Source organism: Zootoca vivipara, chromosome 1 (genome assembly GCF_963506605.1).
Source record: "Zootoca vivipara chromosome 1, rZooViv1.1, whole genome shotgun sequence".
Lineage (NCBI taxonomy): Eukaryota > Metazoa > Chordata > Lepidosauria > Squamata > Lacertidae > Zootoca > Zootoca vivipara.
The window spans coordinates 103,509,456-103,535,157 of NC_083276.1; the positions used below are offsets into that span (position 1 = coordinate 103,509,456).

The 25,702-nt window shown below is 42.7% G+C and overlaps 1 protein-coding gene across 6 annotated transcripts in view; it reads left to right on the top strand.

Annotated features, from left to right (window-relative positions):
• Positions 1-25,702, top strand: part of FMNL2 (formin like 2) — a 195,035-nt gene that overhangs the window by 100,792 nt on the left and 68,541 nt on the right. For all 6 annotated transcript variants that reach the window (XM_035131697.2, XM_035131647.2, XM_035131671.2 and 3 more), the window contains exon 2: positions 6,935-7,018. In XM_035131697.2, the coding sequence (XP_034987588.1) occupies positions 6,935-7,018 (84 nt within the window). The remainder of the gene's footprint in view (positions 1-6,934; positions 7,019-25,702) is intronic.

Here is a 25,702-nt window from a genome sequence, read left to right on the forward strand (position 1 = left end):
AGTAACCTATTATTATATGATGGCTACATTCCAAAGTCAGACCAAACATTCCTTCTTTAATCCTGGCCACATCCTGCACAACTAAGCAACCGGTAAGCTTTTTATTGTTCTCTATCAGTGTGTAAATGCAACATGTCATCATGGGTGATGAAGAGGTGAGAACATGAAAAGCAGCTGTTGAGACTCCTAATTCTAACTCCCCTAGCAAGGTTTGGCACTCCTAAAGGTTGCTCAGATAGCTTTTTTAATATTGCACTTTTTCTGTTTAAAAGTGACTGCAACAATTCCATAAAGGATATGGTAAACCTGTCATTTTATGTTACCTCAAACAGGACAATCTTTGCAGGATGATTTTCGTATAGAGTTGGGAGACTCAGCACCTGTAGAACATCTGTCTTCCTTGGAGTTTTTCTTTTTTAAAGCAAGAAAATCCAATCTCTTATGGAATTTTGCTCCCTTTAGGTACAAGCCAATAGGCTATTAAATCTACTATTGCTATCGTGATCAGTTAGCATGACAGAAAAGTTGGGATGATAAGACATGAAATAAAGGTAAAGGTAAAGGGACCCCTGACCATTAGGTCCAGTCGTGACCGACTCTGGGGTTGCGCGCTCATCTCGCATTATTGGCCGAGGGAGCCGGCGTATAGCTTCCAGGTCATGTGGCCAGCATGACAAAGCCGCTTCTGGCAAACCAGAGCAGCACATGGAAACGCCGTTTACCTTCCCGCTGTAGCGGTTCCTATTTATCTACTTGCATTTTGACGTGCTTTCGAACTGCTAGGTTGGCAGGAAATATATACATGTAATTTTCATCAGGGAAAAGTAGTTATTAACTGCTTGTAAGGAAACTTTGTCATAATTTTTGCTTGCCTGGTGGAACATTCTTCCCCTGTGTGCTGTTCTGGGAATTCTCCTGCCCTCTGGCAATTTGGTAGGGGCATGAGGTGAGGGAGGGGGAACCCTGTCACGCTGGAACTATAAAATATGAAGAGCTGTTTCACTCATTACAAAATTCCTTCATGCAAGGAACTGCTATGTAGGAATTAAGCTGCTATCCCCATTAAGATGACCAGGCACGTGACAGCAATATGATTCACCAGAACAGAAGCTAACATATTTCTTGGGGAAGCTCGTGTTATTTTTGGATGCATGCAAATGGAATTGTCATGAATTAATCTGGGGAGCTAATGATAATGTATGGATATTTAAAAATAGCCATTACCCAGAAATAATCTGGAAGCAGTTGTAAAGTTCCTCATTTCAAGTCAAAGTGTGAAAAAAAGAATATGGCTATATTTTGCATATGGCATACTTTTTGTATAAGTGTCAACTTCACTATGTGTGTGTTGCTTTTTTAAATATGAATTTACTAGAGTCATAGGAGAAGATTCTCACGTGGCCTGAACTCCAGACATAATTTTGTGTTGGAGTCAACAGAAAGTGACATGAAAAGTATATGTCAGTGATTCTGAATCGTCTTGAACTTCATAGCATTTCTAAGCTGCAGATTTGACTGAGTTCTGAGACGAAACTTTCTTCCTAGCCTTGTACCGCTCCTAAGATCACAGTTCAAGGTGATTTAGCGGGTCGGTTGCCAATAGCAATGTTTTATATAACCCTGGATCTTTGTATAGTCTTGGAATGCAATTTAGATTCTCCTCCACTAGGAAGGATTAAAAGAAGGCCTCTCAGCAAAAAACATACACATAAAAGAACTCCAGGTTTTTTGTTTTTTAAAAAATACACCAAGAGCAAAAGAAAGCGATGGAAAAGAAGGGGGTGGGAAGAGATATGTAAAGGAGGCTTGCATTGCTATTGTTACAGTCTTGCATCTATCGTGTAGGTTAGCAGTTGGAATGGAGAAAAAAGGCATATTTGTTATTTCAAAACAAGGTAGAACAAGAACAGTGGCCTGAAGGGAAAACATTTGCAAGAGAGGGGAAAAAAGCCAAGGAATATTCTTGCACAGGAAAGTGGAAAGCACCAGAGAGAAGAAATGAGTCACTTGCTGGGGTGATACAATGAGCAATTCTGCAAAAAGGCAGGTGAGAGTTAGGAATGCTAATGTTTCCTGCCTAGAATGTAACAAGATCATAGGACAGGGAAGGGCCTGGAAGTTGTGACAAATATGCTGGATTTCTGATGCAGTGCTAACCTGCTAGTTCCATTTTGAAAGGAGAATTTGAAGGGAAGACCAACTATGTTGAGTTTTCTCTGCTTGTGGGAAAACTTGGCTGATAGGTGGACCCTAGAATGAGGTCGGTCTCTGAAGTGATATTCTGCAATTGTAATGTTGAGTGGAGGAGACATTTTCTTGTGAACAGATATGGTCCTCCAGAGGTTTCCGGACTCCCAAATTCCATCAGTCTCAGCCAGCATGGCCAACAGTCAGGGATGATGGGAGTTGTAGTTCCAACAACATTCCCATCCCTGGCACAGAAGCTTGCAAAACAGGATGGTGAAACTTGCAGGGTGATTCCAAGCAATAATTGTAAGTAAATCCACTAAATTCAGTGAAGCCCCCTCCTTAAAAAGATGTGTGTTTCACTTATTCTGTAGACTCTCTATAGAGGTGCAAACCAGGGTTTGTCACCAAGTACAATCACCAGGTTGCTGCAGGTATACTTGGTTTGCAGCACACATAGACCCTGTCTATGTTTTACATGTGCAGGTGTAAACACATCTAAACAAAATTAATGCATGTGGTGATCCTGTAACCCAGAGTGGCTATGTCTTTGAGCCTCAGGACCAGAGGCTGCCAAGCCCAAGATTGAACTATTTTTTGAGCCTGAGAATGTACAGTCCAAAGGAGACTGTTGCCTCATCCATTCATTTTGCTGCGGGTTGTGTTGAATGAAGGAGGGCTCTGTGAACTGCAGCCAGGTTATCTTTCACTTGGAGGAGGTGATTACAACACAGTACAGCATGACTAGCAAATGTTACACAATCCCAGCACACTCAAGCATGCGGTGTAATTACAGGAAAGAGGACAAATCACACCATAGAATCTCCAGGGTAGAATATGAATCATTTATGACAATGCAAAAGGAGAGGTGAGGATTTCTTGGTACGATTGCAAGGAATTAGCCTTCAACAGAAGGGTGAAGAAAGTTGCAGTTGTGATGCTAATAAAATGGTGATTTAGGCAGAAATAGCAAGCCTGGATCTGCTCTCAAAAGCAGAGATAATAAAATAACCCTCATTTTTGAAGCAGTTGGTAGAATTTTTCTTATCAGCTGAGCAATCTAAAGCAGGGCTGTAAGTACTTGGTGCCCCACTTCACTCTGAAGAAATATCAGCTGCCCCAGGCGTGTAGGAGTGTTCCCTCCAGGCTGGAAAGAGTCCTTTATGGCGCTGTAGTGGCTGCCATGTCTCCTTTTCCTTTTGATCTTGGGAGAGGCAATAGGCAAGTTTTGTAAAGGGTGTTATGCAAAGCTTCTCTACATCAAGCATGGCCTCAATATTGACTTAGACACCATACAGGTATTTAGGCAGCTAATTGCTTACAGTTATTGTTGAGTCACATGAATTCTTCTGCTTTGGAATTTCAACATTCTGGGAATTCCAGGAATGCCACTCATTACACTGCTGGCTGTATGAAGGCATGACTCTGAAAATCACAGTGAGCCATTACAAATGGGATTAAACATTTTGGGTTCTTTACTCCACTCCACCCTACTCCTTTTGCCACTTAGCATCCTAGAAATTGTGTGTGTGTGTGTGTGTGTGTGTGTGTGTGTGTGTGTGTGTATGAATGAGAGAGGTGATATCCTGGTAGCTTAACGCTGAATGAAAGGGACTTTTCCTCAAGAGCACCAGCACAGAAGCTTGCAAAACATGGCAGAAAAGAATAGTAGGTCAGAACCTGGGATCTGTTGTGAAATGATTGAAGTTCTACATTCACAACTTTCCAGTTCGTTTCCATTTTCAACTCCTAAATGAGATATGCCCATGATTTGTTTATTTGCTTTCAATGCATGTAACTAAATTGTATTGCTATGAATAGACAAAACTCTGTGCAGCATTTCGTTTACCCATTTGTATTTTACTAGGTACCTGGAACAATTTGGGAGTTAGCTTCTGCTTGATATAGTAGCTGCAATGTAAACAAGCTTCATGCTAATTTTATTACCGTAAATAGTGGCATAGCAGTGTACACATATTGAGTTCAACATCATTGATTTTCTTGTGCCCTGGTAGATACTTGGTAGTGGCAGCAGAGAGATCCTACCTTTGAAATCTAGGATGTGAGGCTGCCCTGAAGGCATTGACTGTAGCCAAACACCATTTCCCCCCTGATCTGTTTCACAAACCTCCCCCCCCCATCTATTCAAATATTTTGTTAGTGCTGGTTGTCAGCCATCATTTCCAATTCATTGTGTTACCTTTATATGAGAAGGGCCATATCACTATGGGCACAGATTAGAGCCCTAGTATGTAAATTATCTCCTTCAGTTTGCATGCAGTGACATTTTAAAAATCAGAATGTTGCCCTGCTGTTACAACAGAATAGCACTTCATTAGCATTTTAATGACATTTCAAGGCTTATTTTTAAAAGAGAGGTTTTAAACTGTAGGCCTTCATTTATGCCTTTAGGTAAGAGAGGAGGAAAGCTCACTCTGTACAGATTGTGATTTTTATCTACACTTACATCTCAGGACTTTGCAATGAATGCTCTGCTTGGAACAAATATTTTTAAACTATATTATGGAAGCTGTTGGCTGATACCTGACATAGCGTCAGGAATGCCGCTTTTTCTGGCAGGGCTGCTGTGTCTCTTAAAAGCTGTACCACAGGCAGAAATTCAACAGTTGAAGCTTTTGCTCATGTGATGTTGATGTTGAGTTACCCTCCCGTCACTGTAAGGTCCCAGGGCAGGTTACATCTGAAAAATATAATACAATGGGGATAGATAAGTTGGTAGAGCACGGGACTCTTAATCTCAGGGTTGTGGGATTGAGCCCCAAATTGGGAAAGTTTCCTGCATTGCAGGAGGTTGACCCTCACGGTACCTTCCAACTCTACAATTCTTTGATCCTATGATATGATTCTACAAGTATACAGTAGTTAAATCATGGGTAAGCAAACTAAGGCCTGGGGGCCATATCCGGCCCAATTGCCTTCTAAATCCGGCCTGCGGATGGTCCAGGAATCAGTGTGTTTTTACATGAGTAGAATGTGTGCTTTTATTTAAAAAGCATCTCTGGGTTATTTGTGGGTGTAGGAATTTGTTCACCCCCCCAAAAAATATAGGCTGCCCCCCCCACAAGGTCTGAGGGACAGTGGACCGGCCCCCTGCTGAAAATGTTTGCTGACCCATGATAAATAAAGCAACCCCACCCAAAATGGATGCAGGGAATCTTTGTTATATATGTATATATTTCACAACATTTAAATACTGCTTGGTTGCAATAAAAGCTCAAAGCAGTTTATTTTATATCTGCCTGCAATGCAGCTGGAGGCTTGCCGGGGGGGGGGGGAATTGTAATTTCCACTCAGTTAAGTCCTGCAAAGGATCCTGCCCATTCATTGTGAAATGTGCTGTGGATTTATTTTGGTATCCTTTAAATCAGGGGTGGGGGATTTCAGGCCTGGAGGCCAAATGCTGCCCTCAAGGTATCTCTTTCTGACCATTGAACTTTCTGCAGGCCGCCACCCCCATTCTACTTCGCACCTCAGGGTGTTTTTGATTGGCTGGAATGTGTCTTATAACTTTGCTAATGCTTCTCACTGGTCTGGATGGAGGATAGAGAGGGATCGGTGTGTGTGTGTGCATGCAGAAACAGTTGTCTGTTAGCTGCAACAGGTTAACACAGCTGCTGTTCTGGAAGTTACCGTATGTACCTAGCGTGTTGGTGGCAATATAAACATAAACAATAAGGAGTAGTATAAGTAGGTAACTGCACTGCCTTAATGTGCATTGAATATAGCATTCTACCTTGCACACTGCTTTATTTATGCTCTTGGGACCATACAGTTGTACAAGTGCTGCAGCAATTAATGTGTGCACATGTGGCAGAGGAGGGGGAGACAATTGCCACAAATCACCAGTGACTCTTCTATCCTGTTCTGGTTCATATGAGCAGGGGCGGAGAAAGTGGGGGGCGGTATGCCCTGGGCACCGCCCTGGAGGGGGTGTAATTCGGGGCTGCGCCCCTGCCCTGCGATCGGCGCCTCCAAAGCCGTTGCTACGTAATGACGCATGCATCGTTACATGGCGGGGTATCACTGCCCCCCGTGCCTCCAAAGCCATGCGCCTCGCTCCAGCTACAAACTCCAGATAAAATGCCCGCTGAGCACGGCGGGTACGTGGCACTGAGAGGCCTTTTTACCTGGAGTTTTGTAGCTGGAGGCGTACGGCTTTGGAGGCGCAGGGGGGCGGCGATACCCCGCCACGTAATGACGCATGCGCAGCACCCTACTGCACATGCGTGTTACGTGGCGGGGTATCGCTGCCCCCCATGCCTCCAAAGCCGCACGCTGAACAGGCTTTTTACCTGGAGTTTGTAGCTGGAGCGAGGCGCATGGCTTTGGAGGCACGGGGGGCAGTGATACCCCGCCATGTAACGATGCATGCGTCATTACGTAGCAACGCCACGCCCACCCGGATGCATGGCAATTTGCCGCCCCGGGTGTCGCGGCGCCTCGCTACGCCCCTGCATGTGAGAAACCTCTGAATCTTGACCAAGTCTGGATTGATTCCCCTTGGGGAGAGAAAAAGTGCCTTGTTTGCTTCAACTTCTCTTCCCTGGCAATTCTTGTTTCAACATCCTTTTTTGTGGAATGCTGTGGATTAACTCTGTTAACTGAGAATTCAAAGGAAAACAATTAATGTTAATTGCAACCACATTGTTATGGTCTGTTCACACCAGACTTTTCTAAACCTTTAGCCTGCTGTGGTCACCCATGTTTGCTTTCTCTTTCTCTGCAGAATGCAATGAACTTGCCTCCTGACAAAGCAAGGCTACTTCGACAGTACGACAATGAGAAGAAGTGGGAGCTGATCTGTGATCAGGTAAGTTTGACAACCAATAAGTTATTTAAGGCTGGTCTTACAAACACTGTCCCTATGCCATGATAGTAGGTGCCTTATACAGGATCAGACTCTTCATTCATCTGGTCTAGTAGTCTCCATTCTGACTGGCAGCAGCTCTCCAGATCTTAAAGTGCCAAGGATTGAATGCAAACAAGACCAATGCTCTCAAATATTGGGGTAGCTGAGAACAGAAAAGGAATGGGTTGTTTCTACTTGGCAGAAGACTTCTTACATAGGGCTGATTCATGCAACCTCTTGAGTGTATGGTAGCTGTGAGAAAAGCCTGTGTATGTGGCTTCTAGTCTCTGATGATCCAGTTGTGTGCACCCACTGCTGTGTTCAATATTCTTTCCCCCCCTTTTTTGCACCTGTTGTAAAAATTTTGCAGAGCTACACGGCCCTAGAATTAAGTGGATCCTTGACCCAGGAAGAGTCCAGGTATCCTGGCAAGCAGACAAAGTTTAAGCGTCTCCTGCCCACCAAATAACAGAGACCAAACCAGGACGTGCGAAGCAAGGCACTTTTATTTTTGCTGTTGCAACAGGGTCCTTCCTCTCACACAGGAGAACAAGGAAGGAACCCCAAACAAAGATGTCTTGCCCTTAAAAAGAGATTTGAAATTGGTTTCAGCCCACCCCCCAGAAGCATCATCCATATGTCACAGAAGGGGTGTAGCCCAAGACCCCCCCTCCCTAGATTCATCATAGGTACATCATGAAAGGGGAGGTCTGGTGGCAGTAATCTGAGCACCCTGGACCCTGCCCCCTGCCCCCAGAACCTAATCAACAAAATTGAGAGATATTTACATTTCCCTGTTTCCCAGCCAAGTTAATCACACCCTTTTGTCTGGCAGTCAGGTATCAGGATGCCAGGGATTATCACTTTAATTCCTGAGACAATGAGAAGGTTCCCCCCACCCCCCTTCTTCCTTGCAGAGGAACACCTGGTCAGAGAGAGTCAAAATGGTGTCAGTCAGGCCTGTTTTCCTGTGCTGCTTCAGACATGTTTCTGTACATTCATGTACATGTTTTATGAACAATTATTATATATATATATATATGACCTCAAAATTCTTATAACAATATCCCCCATTTGGGGCTATAATTTTTCTTAAAAATTGTTGCCCCACAAAAGAATAACCAGATGTGTTGTTTTAGTACTTTGGGAGAAGCATTTCTCAAAAATGGTCTACGTATTTCATTTAACAGGATGGTCCACCAATATTGACTGGAAAGTGCAGTTTGTTTGTTTACCCTTTTGTGTGTTCTTCAGGTGTCAAAAGCTAGCTCTCCTCTGGTTGCACACCTCCATTGTGGCACAACAGCAACAATCCCTGGTGAATCCCCTTAGGGCTTTCATATGTGCTTAAACTTTAAACCTTAATAGACAATGTGATAAAAACTTATATAATCACTCCATAAAAAAAAACAATTACACTCTTGTTCCAACTCTGAAAACCAATAATCTTTCCTTGCCAGAAAGCAGAGCTGGGCTGAATTTCAACCCATCACCACATCAGACACATTGCCTTTCACATAGCTCTAAAATGGGGGTTAGAAGGGACCCTGAGGTCATTTAGTCTAACCCTCTAAGATACAGGATTCACAAGATTTGAATGAAAATACCAACTTTATACAGAACCCTTGAGCAGATGAGTTGTTTTTTTCTTAAGAGACTGATATTAGGAGCCCAACAATAACCCTTCTGTCCAACACAATTGAAGTTAAAACTAGACTCAGATAGACAATTCCTGGCTATGGAAGCTCTACCTTTGACAAACAAATCACCTTTATTGGAATAGCTGTTCAATTTTCCTTTAGTCAATATTCATCTAGTCACTTGGAGAAAGACTCCCCTTTGGAGCCTCTCTCAATAACAAACATTTGCACACCTCATTCTCATATTTATAATGTTTAAGATTGATCGGTTCAACATTGTTTCTATACTAGAAATTTAAACAAGTTGGCAGTTTTAACTATGCACACTTAAGAAGGCAGTCTATGGATGTTGTAGCCAATTTAAACACACCCCATAACATTCTAAACCTTGAGTACATCTCTTATCCACTTATAGCTGGAGTTTATGAACATTTTCAAGTTTAAAATATTTTCAAAGCATTGAGCAAGCATTTTTAAACTTACAGCTCGTTATTTTCCTTCATCCTGCCCCCTCTTTTTACTTTTGGAGAGGAAACAATGGCCTTCTACAGCCTCTTTAAAACAAACCTTTACACACTACCTCCACTCTTTTAAATATTTGCCATGTTTTTGGGTTGATCAAGCCCTTACATAAGATTATTTAAGCAAGCTTGCCTTAATTTTTATATTATTTTAAACTATGCATGCTTTAAAAAAGGCAGTCTGTGGGTGTCATGGCCAAATTTTAAACACAAACCCCTAATTTCCTAAACCTGGATTATATCTCTCATTTACTTTAAAGGAAACAACTATCTATAGCAGACACAAGGAACAGACGCACATACACGTAACAGACAACACAGACAACATGTAACATGCAAACATATATAATTTTATACCATAACATACTTTGCAGGATTCCTCACAAAACTTTTCCCATTCAGAGTTCACCAGGGTTAATTTTAAAGCGGAGATTCACTGTATGTTAAAGGAACCTCCTGGTAGCCATTTCCCCTCATCTGGGTGGTCCATAGTAAATCGGACCCTATGTTTTTTTCTTACAAAGTTTTTGCAATTGGTTCCCTTCAAGCTTGTCCGCCCCGGGGATTTCATGCCAATTTAAGAGAACGAATTGGAGTGGACTTTCATCCTCAAAGTCCTTACCGGAGCAAAGCCTCAGTTGTGCTTTGCCTCGGTTGGGAGTCTGGGAAAGGAATTCCTTAGAGTGGGTTGCACCCATTTTACTTCTGTCTTTTTATACTGCAGTTCTGGGTCCCCGACCCTGTTCCTGGACACTCTTAACTTCCCGAGTCTATGACTCACCCCCACGTCCTAGTGGTGTTCCTGCCTGCCGTTCGCGTGCACTAACTACTAGGCGGCCTGGTGCAGCTAAAACCCTATTGGAACCCTCCCACTGGTCATCAATTGCCTGAGGGTTCCACAGCAACTTCCTGCCTCTTACAATCTAATAGAAAGACTACCTGCCCTGGACGCTTGCCCACGCAATGCCGGGTGGTTAGCCTTGGAAGGAAGGTTTTTTGAAAAGAACGGGTGACCTTGCGATCTAGAACAACCCCGTCACTTCCCGGTGGGGATCGGGGGTGTCTAGGGGCGGCTTCACCCGAAGATTAAGAGCAGAGGAATAGGAAACAGAGCTGGGATAGCCAGATTCCCAGATTGGTAGAAAAGCGACAGTTTGCTCAGACTTCTGCTCAGTTTGGCAGAAGGGAGCTGGGACAGTCTTTCTAAGCTCTGCGTTTAACGTAAAGACTGTTGCCCGGGACCTCAGTTCTACTCTGTAACTGTGCCTGGCAGCCTTGCTGCAACTAAGGTCCAAAGAGGAGAGTAGAAAAGGATAGTCCAAGTGGAGAAATAGATTTTTAGTTGCTGTGGTTCTTAGCTCACCCAAGGTGTCCCCTTTTAATACTCACGACCGATCCTTTCAGTCGAATCCCGTTGTCTCCAGCTTCCAACTGGTTCCTAAAAAAAAACAGCCTTGTCCCTTTAAACGTTGCTTCGTCCTGGGGGTCCCGCTTGGACTCTCAATTACTACCAAGTGCCTCGGGTCCTGAGGTTGGTTTACCCCCCTGCAAAAGAGGCAAGGGCGCGCTGGGCTCCCCTTCCTCAGTGAACCCGGAGCTCAAGGCAAAACTGGGTCCCCGAAGTGGTCGCCAAACTGTTGTAAAAATTTTGCAGAGCTACACGGCCCTAGAATTAAGTGGATCCTTGACCCAGGAAGAGTCCAGGTATCCTGGCAAGCAGACAAAGTTTAAGCGTCTCCTGCCCACCAAATAACAGAGACCAAACCAGGACGTGCGAAGCAAGGCACTTTTATTTTTGCTGTTGCAACAGGGTCCTTCCTCTCACACAGGAGAACAAGGAAGGAACCCCAAACAAAGATGTCTTGCCCTTAAAAAGAGATTTGAAATTGGTTTCAGCCCACCCCCCAGAAGCATCATCCATATGTCACAGAAGGGGTGTAGCCCAAGACCCCCCCTCCCTAGATTCATCATAGGTACATCATGAAAGGGGAGGTCTGGTGGCAGTAATCTGAGCACCCTGGACCCTGCCCCCTGCCCCCAGAACCTAATCAACAAAATTGAGAGATATTTACATTTCCCTGTTTCCCAGCCAAGTTAATCACACCCTTTTGTCTGGCAGTCAGGTATCAGGATGCCAGGGATTATCACTTTAATTCCTGAGACAATGAGAAGGTTCCCCCCACCCCCCTTCTTCCTTGCAGAGGAACACCTGGTCAGAGAGAGTCAAAATGGTGTCAGTCAGGCCTGTTTTCCTGTGCTGCTTCAGACATGTTTCTGTACATTCATGTACATGTTTTATGAACAATTATTATATATATATATATGACCTCAAAATTCTTATAACACACCTCAATCCAAACACCTCTTTTTGAGCAAGCACAGACTTTCCTGGTCATTACCACATACCCATTGGCTATGTGATTTGATTTAAAGAGAGCCTGACCCATGGGGAAAGGAAAGCAGCCACCCCACCTTGAGGTTGAGAAGTGGAAGCTGCAGAGTGTGGATGATGCTCTACACCTGGAATGTGTGATTTGCCAGTGATGACCCCAATAAAAGTGCCATGACTGTGAAAACGCCAAGGGGAAAGATGCAGATCTTTGAGCTCTAAACCCACGTGAACTGCATTAGCTCAGACTACAAGGCAGGCCAGTTGTAAACCCTCATTGAAAGGATCCCCCCTATCTGTGTTGTAGAGCATATGTGTTTTATTTCCCCTTTGCAACACTTTTCTTATTGTTGATTGATATGGTACAGGATATGGACAGTGTAGCTTTCTAAGCTTTGGCGTAAAATGCAATAGATTAAATGGTTTGCTTGACCTTTGTAGAAACAAGATGGGTTCTGTCTATTTCTTGGTAGACACAATTCCAGGTCGCAGCACCCTGAACCGCGGGGTACCTGGAGGCAAGTCCTGCTGGAGTGAATACTCCCACATCAGATGCTAGTGTGCAGGCCAACAAGTCCAAAGTCCACTCAGGCCAGATTTCCACCTCTGCAGCCAATCCAGGGGTCAGGGCACCTGGAGGTCAGTCCCACAAAAAATAGTCTCCCTGGAACATCCAAGCCATGGTCCAACCAACGTGGCAATTTAACCAGACCCAGCACCTCAGCTCTGTTTCCCTTTTGTACTTTGCCATCTGAGCGTGACGAGGCAGGTGAACCTCACCTGTTCCAGTTCACTCCGGCTGAGGAATCACACACACCCTCCCAGGGCTAGCGAGCCCTACCTGACTAGCTAGGGAGCTGGGCTGTGGGCCTTTGCCTGCCTCAGCTTCCCATATCACCCCTACGCTTCAGAGCCCACTGTGTTCATGGAGCCAGAGGCACCTCTGGCTCTGGTGATGGGTCTTGCTGTTTTGGTTCCTGTGCACTGACCCCATCCCCTCACCATGCTCCGTCACCCAGTGAGTACTTCCTTCCCCATCCCCTGCTTGCTTTGGTGTGCCCCAGTCCTGGCTACACCCCTCACCAGGATCCTCTCTGTCACCCTGCCAGTTCATGACAAAGCAGGACTATCGCAGTTGGTCTCCTCACAAAGAGAAACTGAGGGATCAGTAGTCTGTTGTCCCCATTTCATTTCCGGAGACTAGGCCACCACCATTGTTAAGGAAAGGGGAAAAGCCTGGCCCTGTATCATACTGTTTGGATTGCTTAACTTGGGCTAACTTCCTCAGGATGTAGAGAAGTGAAACATTTGCCTCTCCTCTTCTTTAGTACCTTTTAGTCTTTCCTGAAAATGATGGAATTGCTGCCAACCATTCTGAGAATAAGTAGAATATGAAACCATGGTCTTTGGGGATGCACGGTTTCCTGCCACTGCACAATTATTACATCTGCAGCGGGCCACACAGAAATACAGCATCATTTATTTATGCCCAGCTGGGGAAGCATTAGGGTTTTTTGAATCTGAAGCAGTCACTTAAAAAAAAGAAGGGGAAATATTTTACAGTAAAGGGTTATTGGCAATCTTGGAAAGGCTCTGTTAAACAGAAGACCTGCAAACAGAAGACTAGACTCAGCAAAATTGTTTGCACTTAAGCACTTCTGAAGCTCATCCAATGGGTCTGCCCATAGTTTCATAGAGTCACCCCAAATTAATAACTAAACCCAAAAGCAACTTCATGGGATATGCCTTGTATATCCCCCAGTACAGTTGTCATTTCGTCTTGGAGCTACAGGACTAGCAGTTTGTGTTGGTTGGATATTCCATGCAGAACATTTAAAAGCATTGTACAGTTTACAATTACAATTTACTGAGACACTGTGGCAAATTGCTTAATCTGCTGTAAGTAACTCATTTCCTCGGGGCTGTTTGCTTACAGCGTGCACAGTTAAGAGCGAAAAGCCTCTATGAATTGTGAGCTTTGTCCTCGGTTGTATACTGTACACTGTCAGCCAGCAGGATTCAAGAAGAATGAAATAGCTATATGGTTGGGGCCCAGGCACTGTCATTCACACCTCAGAGTCAATTGTACTCATTTGCAGCGCACAGCCTTGCCATTTCAGACAGAGATCAGTAGTCTTGGAGTCTGCAGATACATTGATAGCAGGGTTCAGGAAGGCAGGTGAGAATTTCAATCAGAGGAAAGGGGTGGGGAAATATGAGAGATTCTCTTGAGTATTGTCATTTCCTTGTCTGAAGCACCTTGGTTCATCAGAGCCCTGCTGTTAAATGGCACTTGCTCTCATCTCCCTGTTCCAATGAAACGGGGAGAGTTCCAGAGCAGATATGATGATTCCTCCTATGCATCCCCTTTGCCATTCCTTTCCACCTCCACCAGAACTGTAAACATCAAGAGCTTCTGTGCTGCAGCAGCCCCATCTGCGGCTGACCTACTGACTCCTCGAGGTTCATTGCCAGTGGGTGTAAATTAGAGCAGCCATGAGGCAGACATTTCATAAAGAGATTCGGGCGAAGCATATGGTGCATGCAATATTTATATCTCTAACCATGCAATTACAGCACGTGGTTAAAGCAGATTCGGCATGTCAAACAGCAGAGACATAATACTGACAAGATCCTATTTGGCGGCAACAGACGGTTTATTCTTTTGATAAGTATTTGGTTGTTGCTAGGCCCCTGTCCAGGAAAGGAAGGGGCACACTTCCTCCATAAGCTGCCTTATGTATTTGAATCACTAGCCTAAGAAGCTGAGAACCCTATAAGAGAGATTTTGGACATTTGAAGCAGGTGTGTGTGTGTGTGTGTTTGTGTGTGCTTGCATGTGTAAGAAAGAGAGAGAGAGAGACCTGCTTTCGTTTTCTCACGTAGCAAAATATTATTTAGTTTAGTTAAGAAAAATTGTGAATAAGGGAAGACATCTGCTTTGTGACTGTGAGAACAGGATGTTGGGCTAAGTGGACTTTTGGCCTGGTTCAGCAGGCTTCTCCTTATGCTTTTGTTTATTTATTTTTAAAAATCATCCCTGAGAATTCTCACTTTAACTTGGGGTGGGGAAAGAGGTCTCATTTCAAAATCATCCCGAAGGCAAATAAAAATTACCCCAACTTTTATAGTTCTCAAAGCATCTGATATTTTGGATAGTTCTGGGATTACATGTTAAAATGTTGCCCCCCCATCTGTTCAGCTGAATAAGTAAACAAATTAAGATCAAAGCAGACACCTGCATACTTCACAAATGCTTTCCCCATGAAACCTGGATAGGAGGTGGGCTCCTTATTGTGACTTCAGTAGATAGACTAGGCTAGGGTGTAGGCATTTTTTCCATAATGGGGAGAATTGTGTTGTTGTTTTCCTAGAGAAAGCTTTTTCTGCAGTTTGGAATGGTAGGAATTTGGAAGGTGGGGGAATCAGATTATGTTTCAAGGCAACACATGCACTAGGTAGGGCAATGGGAAAGAGCAACACGAAAAGAAATAAAGGTTGTATTTGCCTGTTATTGACTGCAAATTCATTTGCCATCTTCAAATAGGACCTCAATGACTAGGGCAAGTGTGAGCTAGATAAGTGATGAAGGAGAGTTTTCTTTCATTGGTTCAGGAGAAATGTGATCATTGCATCCCTTGTGCTTGACTGGTACAATCTGTTGGTTTTTAAGGTTTGTGGGGAGGAGATTACTGGTAGGTGTTTGGAACCTTTACAAAGTTCTTTTATGCCCCCTGATGGGTGGTTGGGGCATAACAATGCAGTTTCAAAACAGAGATGTGGGGGGAGAAAATGCTTTTTTAAATAAAGAGCTTTTGTCCAGCAAGCTCTTTGAGCAGGAATTCAAATAGGGGGCTTCCGTTCAAATATGGATTTCCATTCAATTACCAGTCCTCTGCCCATTGCACCAGAGTGGTTGAAACTCTCAGGTATATTCAGAGTAAGAGTGTTTTGAAATGCAAGTTTTGGAGCCTACCAAAGGAAGGAAAGCTACAGGATTCATAGCAGAGAGCTGATGTCACCAAAATTTTGGACTGGATGTAGGGACACTTAAGTAGACTTTGAATCCGGTCTACCTAGTCCAAGTCTTTGTCCAATAAATGACACAAGTGTTCCTGGAAACCGTGATTCCAAATTTTTAATGTTCTTTATTAATTTTTTTGTGCACTGCTTAGTTTTGTCTGGTATATAGCAGGGATGGCCAACTCCCAAGAGACTGTGATCTACTCATAGAGTTAAAAACTGACAGTGATCTACCCCCTTTTGGGGGGTAAGTTGTTAAGCTTTTTTTAGGGAGGAAGAAGGTCTGTTTTTAGGGGTTCAGGTCAAAGTTGTTGAGCTTTTTTTAGGGGAGCCACAAATTTGTTGAGCTTTTTAGGGGCAAGCCAGTGATCTACCAGTGATCTATTACAGACGTCCAGTGATCTACCGGTAGATCACAATCTTCCTGTTGGACATGCCTGGTATATAGTTTTACTCTGCTTTTATATAGGTTTTTTTTTAAAAAAAGTCTGATGTGAAGGCTGTTCTTCTTTGAATATGTATTGATGCCCCTCCAATTATATTGCATGTAAAAAAAAAAGACTTAGACATTATTTTATCTATTAGAAGCAGAATACAAATTTTATAAATGAAAGATGGAATAAATTTACCTCGCTTCCCCCATTACAATTTTAGACCTACACCCTAAGGGCTTTGTGGACATGTCTAGGCAAATGTTCTCTTATGTTACAGGTAGGTAGCCGTGTTGGTCTGACGTACAAAATAAAACAAAATAAAAGTGTATCTGAATTGTATCTGAAGAAGTGTGCATGCACACGAAAGCTCATACCTATGACAAACTTAGTTGGTCTCTAAGGTGCTGCTGGAAGCAAGTTCTCTTTTGTGTAAGGCTAAAGCCCCAAACTTTAGTTCTTTAGTTCATTATGCCTAAATTGGCCTTTCACCAATTAGACGAAATAAAAATAAAACAAAATATTCCACTGCTTGTCCTCTTTGGAGTTATTAACCTTTCTGCAGCAGTGGGTAGGATATCCTGGAATCAGCTGTTCCATGTTCTCATTTATGACTCGGTTTATGAGTGGCTTTTCCACCTTCTTTAGAAAAGATTTGTTAGCGACAAGGGAATGTTGCATTAAAAGGTGGGTTATTTTTAGAAACTAAGGGCATAGTTCTTGGCATAAAACACATAAATGAATCTTGGAGCACCAAGAGAGTGGAATTTGAAATTTCATTTGTCCGATTCACATTCGTTTTTTGGGGGGTGACGGACACAAAACGCCTTAATGGTTATAATTCTGTTCTGCAGACATTTGGAACCTCCCTTTGAGCTACTACTTTTCTTCTCTTGTAGTAGAATATGAATTTTGATATGAAATTTGGAAAAGGGCAACCAAAATGATAAAAGGGGATGGTGCAATTCCCCATGAGGAAAAAGTTCCAGCACTTGATACCTTCTTTTATCTGCCCCAAATCTTCCAACATCCATTGGATGTCCACAAATTCTAGTTGTTATGAGAAACGGAGAAAAACTTTCCTCTGCCCACTTTTTCCATTCCATGCATAATTATATGAACGTCTACCTTGCCCCCTTACTGCAGTGCAGTATCACACAGTTAAACTATGGAGCTCGCTTCCACAGGAGGCAGTGGTGGTCACCAATGGTGGATGGCTTTTAAAAAAGGAGTAGGCAAATTCATAGGGAATAAGGCTATCAGTGGCTACTAAACACAATGGCCGTGTTCCACCTCCACTGTCAGAGGCAATGTGCGCCTGAATACCTGTTGCTGGTAATCACAGGTGTGGAAAGTGGTGTGGCTCTCAGGTCCTGCTTAAAAGATCTTCCCACAGGCATCTGCTCGGCCAGTTTGAGAACAGGATTCTAGACTAAATGGGCCATTGGCCTGATCCAGCAGTCTCTTGTTACATTCTTATGAAATTATAACTCACCCACACCTGTAGATCAAATAGCACCTAAAAACTAGGATTGCAAAGCAGACTGTAGTTATGAAATCCTGGTTTGTAAATAGTGCTTAAACCAGATTTTCCCAGTTTAGACAACACAAGAAACTGTGTTTGAACAAACAGGGAAGTCTTCTGTCAAGCCAGGCACACAAGGGGATGAGGGGATGTTTTTTTCCTGCTCCTTGCTCTTGTTCTAGCAAACCATGGTTAGACAAAGTATGCAATCTTATGTCTGAACAAGACTGTTTTGAGAGTTGTAGAGTTCCCTCCTCTGGAAATTTTCTAGACTCAATTTTATTTTATTTTATTTTAAATGGGCTGTAATTACACAGCCGTTTTTGAAAATTGATCAGGGTATGTACCACCTGATGAAATTACTTTTATTTGGCTGTTTTATTTTGTGATTTTTGAGAAGTACACTCAGAATCTTTGCAGTAAGGCTAAATTTAAATAAATATGTAAGCAGATGTCAGAAAAATTGTGATTTCAGATATTGCGGGAGTGAATTTTTTTATATTATTAATATTATAAATGTAAACCCTTGCAAGCTAGGTTGTGTCTTGTGTTGCACTGGGGATATGTTTCTGCTTTTGCTTCAGAGCATCTTAAGTTCCATCACTTTTTGCTGAGCAGCACATTTGTATGCAACTGTATTGGGATTCCCCCTTCAGCAGTTCCAGAAGCATGTGGTGCTAGCCTTGTTTGGTACAGAAGACTCAAACAGCAAGTGAATTCCTGTCAGAGGATTTTTTTTTTTAGTTTTTATTTTAAATCAGACTGTCATGCTGCATATGACAGACCACATCCACAAAATCTCTGCTCTCTCTTTTTTCTTCTTGTTCTTCCTCTACAAAAGAAGCCTTTACTCTCCAGTTAAAATTATTCAGCCATTCTTTATAGATGTAAGCACTGGGCTGTATAAAAATTGATTCCATAATTTTTGCTGCGTTTCTCCTTCTGTTTATCTACATATCTGTCTGTAGTATATCATCGTATTTATTTCTATATTAAAAATACATTAGATGCCATCAGTTCCTTTATCGGTTCATAGCAACTGCTAAAAATAATAGCAGCAGAGGAGGAAAAAGCCAGATTAAAACAGTGTAGAACTCAGTATCTAAAAGGCCGTGCAAATTTTAAGAAGGCCCTTTCCTTGTGCTGTGAAGACATCAGACTCTGCGCTGGGTGAGCCTTCCTGAGGAGAGCATTTAAGAGTCAAGGCACCACTGTCAAGAAGGCCCTCTCATGGGTCATTGCCTGCCTCACTTCTGAATGTGGGGAGACTTTAAACACAGTAGTCTGACCTGTGCAGATCTTGCTTTGTAAGTGGGTTCCAACTTCCCTAAGAAAGCTTCATCACAACATGTTCTTTAAGCCCTGCTGTGGTTCACGTTAACTATGGGAAACGAGCCAAAGATTGAGGTTTGCTTTCTTCTCTGAACCAGGATTGGGTAGAGCCATATGCAGCCCTTCAGCATGGTGTAGGTGAAGCAGTGAATTGACCCTTCTGCTGCTCCAGTATACTGTTGAGCATCCTGCAGCATTACACCTTCCCCTTCTCAGTAACCGGAAGTGCCATGTGGTGTGGAGACCAACCCGTATTGCCTTTCTGGCTGCTATTGTGTATACCTTTGAGTTTTGTGTAGCAGGAACGGTAGACTGTGCTACGTGCTACGTAGGTGGATGCCACACCCAATACCCTGCCCATTTTTGCCCCGCCCACATCTGTCATGATGCCACTGGAATGTGTTCCCATGTGGACCTCCCACCCAATGGCCCTAGAGCATAGTTAACACTGACCATTGTTTGTAACCACAATTAACTGCAAACGGAAGCATAAACTTCCAGTCCCCTCCTCATGGCTGCGTTGGAGAAGAAGGGAGCCAGTGAACTCAAGTTCACTTCTGTTAGCACTAAAACTATGGTTTTGGCCGGTTGCCTCCATGAAGAATGGGAATGATGCCTGTGTAATATTTATCTACCACAACAGAACTGTGTGTTCCAAGGCCCTAGACAATGGCAGGTGTTCCACATCAATGTAGTTTTAGGCTAGAGGCAGGTCACTCCCTAGAGAAAGCCCTTAGCCAATGGGTAAGGTGAAAGCACATTTTAGGAAATGCTTTCTGTTCTTATGTTATGCAGATGACCAAGCACTGCTTTACACACACACACATATATATATATATATATATATATATATATATATATATATATATATAAAGTTAATTTGCTTTGGGAAATGAAAAGGATGTATGGAATGTTTTGAAGATAAATTGTAAGGATATACTCCCTGAGTTTTCCTTTTAAAAATGCACTTTCACCCTCTTATTACTGGTTGCAAATTGCAGTTTGGACAGGCTCATAGCATAACATTTCTGATCATTAATAGAAAGCATTCCACTGCTGCCAAAAGAATACAGGATTTCTTGACAATTAGACTAAACACAGCAACATTGTGGATCTATTGAGGAACTCCCAAGAAGATACAGATTCTTGAAACTAAGGAGGGGACGATCTTTTGTTCACAACTGGTTTCACTATTCCAATTTTTAGTATGCAGAAAAAATGGACTATTTTTATTGTTTGCTATCATGTCTTTGAAGTCTGCTTGTAAACCATTTTGTGGCTGGACTTCATCTCATGTACTCTGAAGCCAAGTTTAAACTCTCTGTTATTTCCCAGCTTGTAGCTCCCAAGCTTTGGCCTATTGATTTAGCTGATAAGGCATTTTTTGTTTGTGTTAAATATTTATAACCTGGCTTTTGAACACACAATCCCTAAGGTGGCTAAAAACAAATTAAACCAATAACTTCTTTCTTTTCTGAATTTATATCTTGCTTTTCAATCAAGCCAACAGATTCCAACACTTAATAGTGGCCATAAACAAACAAACAAACTTATCAGGCCAAAGGCCTGTCAGAATACAGATGAGGGCTGTGCATGGCCCCATCTTGGCTGGGTGAAGTTATCGGGAGGACTTCTGCAACTTTTGTGGGATGCCCACAAGAATCACAGCACTTTAGGGCAAGGGTCAGCAAACTTTTTCAGCAGGGGTCCGGTCCACTGTCCCTCAGACCTTGTGGGGGGCCCAGACTATATTTTTTTTTGGGGGGGAATGAATTCCTATGCCCCACAAATAACCCAGAGATGCATTTTAAATACAAGCACACATTCTACTCATGTAAAAACACCAGGCAGGCCCCACAAATAACCCAGAGATGCATTTTAAATAAAAGGACACATTCTACTCATATAAAAACACGCTGATTCCCGGACCGTCTGCGGGCCAGATTTAGAAGGCAATTGGGCCGGATCTGGCCCACGGGCCTTTGTTTGCCTACCCATGCTTTAGAATGTGTGGGGCACTTAAAACGTGAGGAGGTGGTCTTTCCATCTTTCTCCTTTTTCTTTTTAATTTTTTAATCCAGAGATGGGGAGCCTACAGTTCTCTCCAGATGTTATTGACCATCCATGCTGGCTGGTGCTGTTGGCAACTGGAGTCTTAAGTACATCTGGAGAGCCACAGGTTCCCCATCCTTGCTTTAAAAACATGCATGCCATGATCAGCAACCATAAAAACCTCTTAAGATCGGTGCATAGCATGATATAATTCCCAGGAGCATTGTATGGAGAAAAAATTATGGTTGCCCTGTCGCTGCTGAGAATGCCTTCTCTCAAGTTTCTACCAAGTGATGACATACTGTACATTGACTATTTGGATATTGACTAGACAAAGAGGATGTCCTTTCCCGAAGAGCTTAAGACCCAGGCAAACTTATATGAGAGAATGGTCCTGTAGCCTGTGAAGCTGCTGTAACATGGGAGCCTCATGAGTCCTATATCTAACCCTAGTCAGTAGGAACAAAATTAAAAAAAAATCCTTCCAGCAGCACCTTAGAGACCAACTAAGTTTGTCATTGGGATGAGCTTTCGTGTGCATGCACACTTCTTCAGATACACTGAAGATATCTGAAGAAGTGTGCATGCACATGAAATTTCATACCAATGATAAACTTAGTTGGTCTCTAAGGTGCTGCTGGAAGGCATTTTTTTATTTTGTTTCGACTACGTCAGACCAACACGGCTACCTACCTGTACCTAGTCAGTAGGGTTGAAATTTCTAAATGCTCTTCGTTCAAAGGCAGCACTGCATAAGATGTAACCAAAGTATGTGTTGCCAGGGCCATGCCTGACCTCTCAGGGAATGGGCACTGTTGACACTCTAACCCCTATTGTGCAAAAGCACTGTGGAAATATGGGCTTCTGGGTTCAGGGAGGAATGCAGGTACCTTCAAGGGGAGTGTAACACCGTTCAGGGTAAGTTGAGACCCTCTTCTCTGCCCTACCTTTCTGCTGCTGAGGAGCACTTCTATTTTGTCTTGGTTGAGCTTCCTTGGATTTAGGTGGAAATGAGAGCAGGAGGGGGTCAGGTTTCACCTGCATATTGGTTACACAAAGTCCCAAATACAAGAATAAAACATACAATAATTAAGATTGTACACACCTGCCTGGGAGAAGAAAGCATGAGCAAAGAAAGGAACCCTAAAAGAAAATGGTTGCCAGGCAAGCATGTTTTGCGGTGGTATTCCATAGACATGGTGCTAGAATGGTTTAGCTTTCAAAGTTGGAACCATATAATGTAATCGCAACCATAATCCATTGACATCAGCACTGTACTAAGAAGTGAAGTACAAAAAGGCAGATACCAAGGAGTTTACAATCTTACTTACTTTCGGTGAACGTGCTTGCTTCTGTTTAATTAGTAGGAATGCAAATCCCCTGTGTACAGTTGTTCCTTCAGGTAAAGCAAACCTGTCAGCCAATTTTTGAAAAATAAATGGTGTGCTATAAATATGATTTCCTGGTGGAGAAGATGGAGAATCGTTTCTTCTGTAGCGTGGTTGAACTTCACATGTTCAGTATCTGTATTTCACTAGCCCCCACCAACCCTGTCACCCTGCATACACCTTTACTTTTTTCAAATGTGAAAGTGATATTTTTGGGTGAAAAGGGTAAGTACTAGAGTTCTTCCCACCATCCCCAGAAGATATAGATTTAGATTTAGAATTCTCTTGAATATAGAACCTTTGTGCATTTAGGCATGGAAACTCATTTTTTAAGAAACAATTGTTGGCTCTGTTTTATTTGTTGAGTGCGTCAGTGTATTGAAGTCAGAGGTTCAGTGTAATTGGATAGAGATTATTCTTAGATTTGGATGAAGGCAATTGATTTCAAATCTTGGGACATTCAGCAGCTGTCAGAGATTTGCCGTACCAAGTTAAGTCATTGAGTGCTCTGTGTACATTGGCCTGATTTTCATTTTATGGAGGAAGGAATACAAATGTACGGTAGCTTATTAATAAGGAAGCACTCGTCACTCTGTTTCGAATATTATGGGATTACTTATGGATACAATGAATATTTGCATGTGATGTGTGTCCCCCTGGTTTTTTGTTTGTTTTTAAGTGATGCTATATCCTGTCAGGATAAGACACTGAGACTGGTGTGTGTACATAGGCACTTGGCCTTTTCTACATAGGCTCAAGCACAGACAATCCTGAGTTTTTATTGGTGCTGATCTCTGAGGTCACCTTGCCCTGACAAGTGTGTTTATGAAATCATTTCCCCCTTTCTCCTGAAAGCTGAGAACAAAGTATTTGTTGTTGCAAGAGGTAGGTCTTTTGTCATACATTCTAGTTCCACTTTGTAATATTAACAGTAAGAATGGGAAATCAGTTCAGAACACCCTGAGACTGTCTCCAGTAACGTAACTCAAGTCATCTGCCACCTGCCAAGTCACCTTACTCAGGATTTACATTTCCTCCCACTTTCCCCAGTGATGTGACCTTTAATTGTTCTTTTGCTACTAGTTAAATGATTCTCAAATTGGGCTAGGCTTGGCTCGGACAAAAGACTTCATGTTTTTTCTGGGAGCATTACTAGTCTGTATTCAGTGCAGATCTCCCTGGAGTGTATTTAGCCTTCACAGTGATCGGAAAACTCCAGCAAAAGCTCAGACTTCCAGATCTCTTCATTTGCAAACTGAAATGAAACAAAAGGATTTGAAAGAGTTCTGCAGAGAGGAAACGAGAGTGGAGGGAATGGCTTTGCAGACAGTTGTAAACAAGTTCGAGCAAACAGTATTCCCATCAGAATAATGTGCTCTCAACAGCCACTATTTTAGAATAGTCATATTGTCTGCTCTAGGGAAGCTGACAGGAAAGTCATGCTTTCGTTATATGAGTTTCTAACTAACTATTACATTTTATAGATTATGCATGCCGGGTTTATGATTCAGTGAGTAGTTTCCCACATGGTTGGTCAAAGAAGCTTTATGCACCAGGGAGCAATAATGTGAAACTTTCAATTTCTTCTTTTAGCTTCTTTGAAGATGATTTTCACATTGCGGATGATTCATAGAAACAACAGTTGTAACTCATTTGAACCACTGTGCCATTTCATCAGGTGTGAGTGATCTTGGCAGTTATGGCTATGGGCAGCAACAATTTCAGGGGCAATGGCAGCACTTTTTAGGAACCTAAGAAGAACGTGATGGATCAGGCCAATGACTCATCTAGACCAGCATCCCGTTCTCTCAGTGGCCAGCGAGGTGCCTGTGGGAAGCGTGCAAGTGGGATCACACTACCTTCACGAGGCTTTAAATATCAAACCCCGCTGAAACACTGGATTCAGTTCCTAGTTAGCATCAACCACGGCAATGCCTTCTGTATTGCATTATGTAGGTCTGCAACCTAAAGGCATACTCTAAGGTTCTGTTCGGGCATTATGCCCGAATTGGGAAAGGCAACACGGTTGACACCCTCAAGGTCTGTGCATCCAGCCCTGGCCCTAATGTACACAACCCTACACAACATAAGCAAAGCCCTGCTGGATTAGACCAAATGCTCATCTAGTCCAGCGTCTTGTTCCTGCAGTGGTCAACCAAATACCTGTGGGATGTCCACAATGAGGACATGAGCACAATAGCACTCTTTGTGATCCCCAACAATTGGTATTCAGAGATTAGTAGTCATTCATAACCTCATTGTGGTAGAGACTTCCACAACTTACTAGCTGCTGAATGAAGACATGCAATGAAGGGGTCTTCTAGGTGTGTTTGGCTGAGCTTGCTTAGAAGTCTCTCGGAGAGCAGGAGCACTGCATTATCAGGGTTCCTTATCACAACGAAACTTCTAAATGTGTACCATATGTATACTTTAAAGCCCCATTCAGACCTTTCTCTCAATATGGGGAGGTTTGCGGTGAAATAGGTGTGGTTGGCACATATGGGAATGCTGGGGGCAGGGCTAGTGTTCATGGCCCTGCAGACCCTACTTATTCTGCATAACACCTGAGTAACGTACCTTTCCATCGCATGTTGCTTTATGTGGTGAAGAAAAAAAGTGGAATCTTCTCGTAGAGTTGGCTTTGTTTGTTTGCCCACATGCTACTCTTGATTGGATATTCAAAAAGGGTTAAGCGTTTATTTTTCTGCTTGCGTAAAAACACAGACCTATGCATGCACACATAGTTTGTGGGGGCGGGGTGTGAAAATAGCCATAGAACTATTCTGAGGAATTAAAATAGTGCAAGGTGTTAGCCAGTTAGTGTTGACCTGCTGCAGACTTGCAGAAGTCATGATTTCTAAGCATTTACTAGATTTGGCTTTCACATTGTAGTTCACAGGCTTTAGATTTCCACACATGACTTATTTCTTTTTAGTTATCTTAGTCCCCACTTCTTATGTGCTAGCAAATTATTAGGATGCATGGAACTATTCATATAGGCACAAAGGTGGAATGATGTGACAAAGGAAAGGGGATGCAAGTTATAAAGTATGCCAACAGGCTCAATCATAAGTGGATATTAAACACTGTGTAATTTGTGAACCACTGCTTTAAGGAAACAATGGATCTGTCTGTTTCAGACTTCAGGATATGGTTATCAGTATTTAGCATTCACTGGGTGTTGATATTTGGTAGATATGAATATGATAAGCATATTAATGTGAATGATTTGTTGTTGACATAAAATGGTGTGTGGTATTATAATTCAGCTTTATGAATTTAATCCATATTTACAGAAGATAAGCAAACATTTAAAAAAAAATACTGTACCAAAGCAGCACATA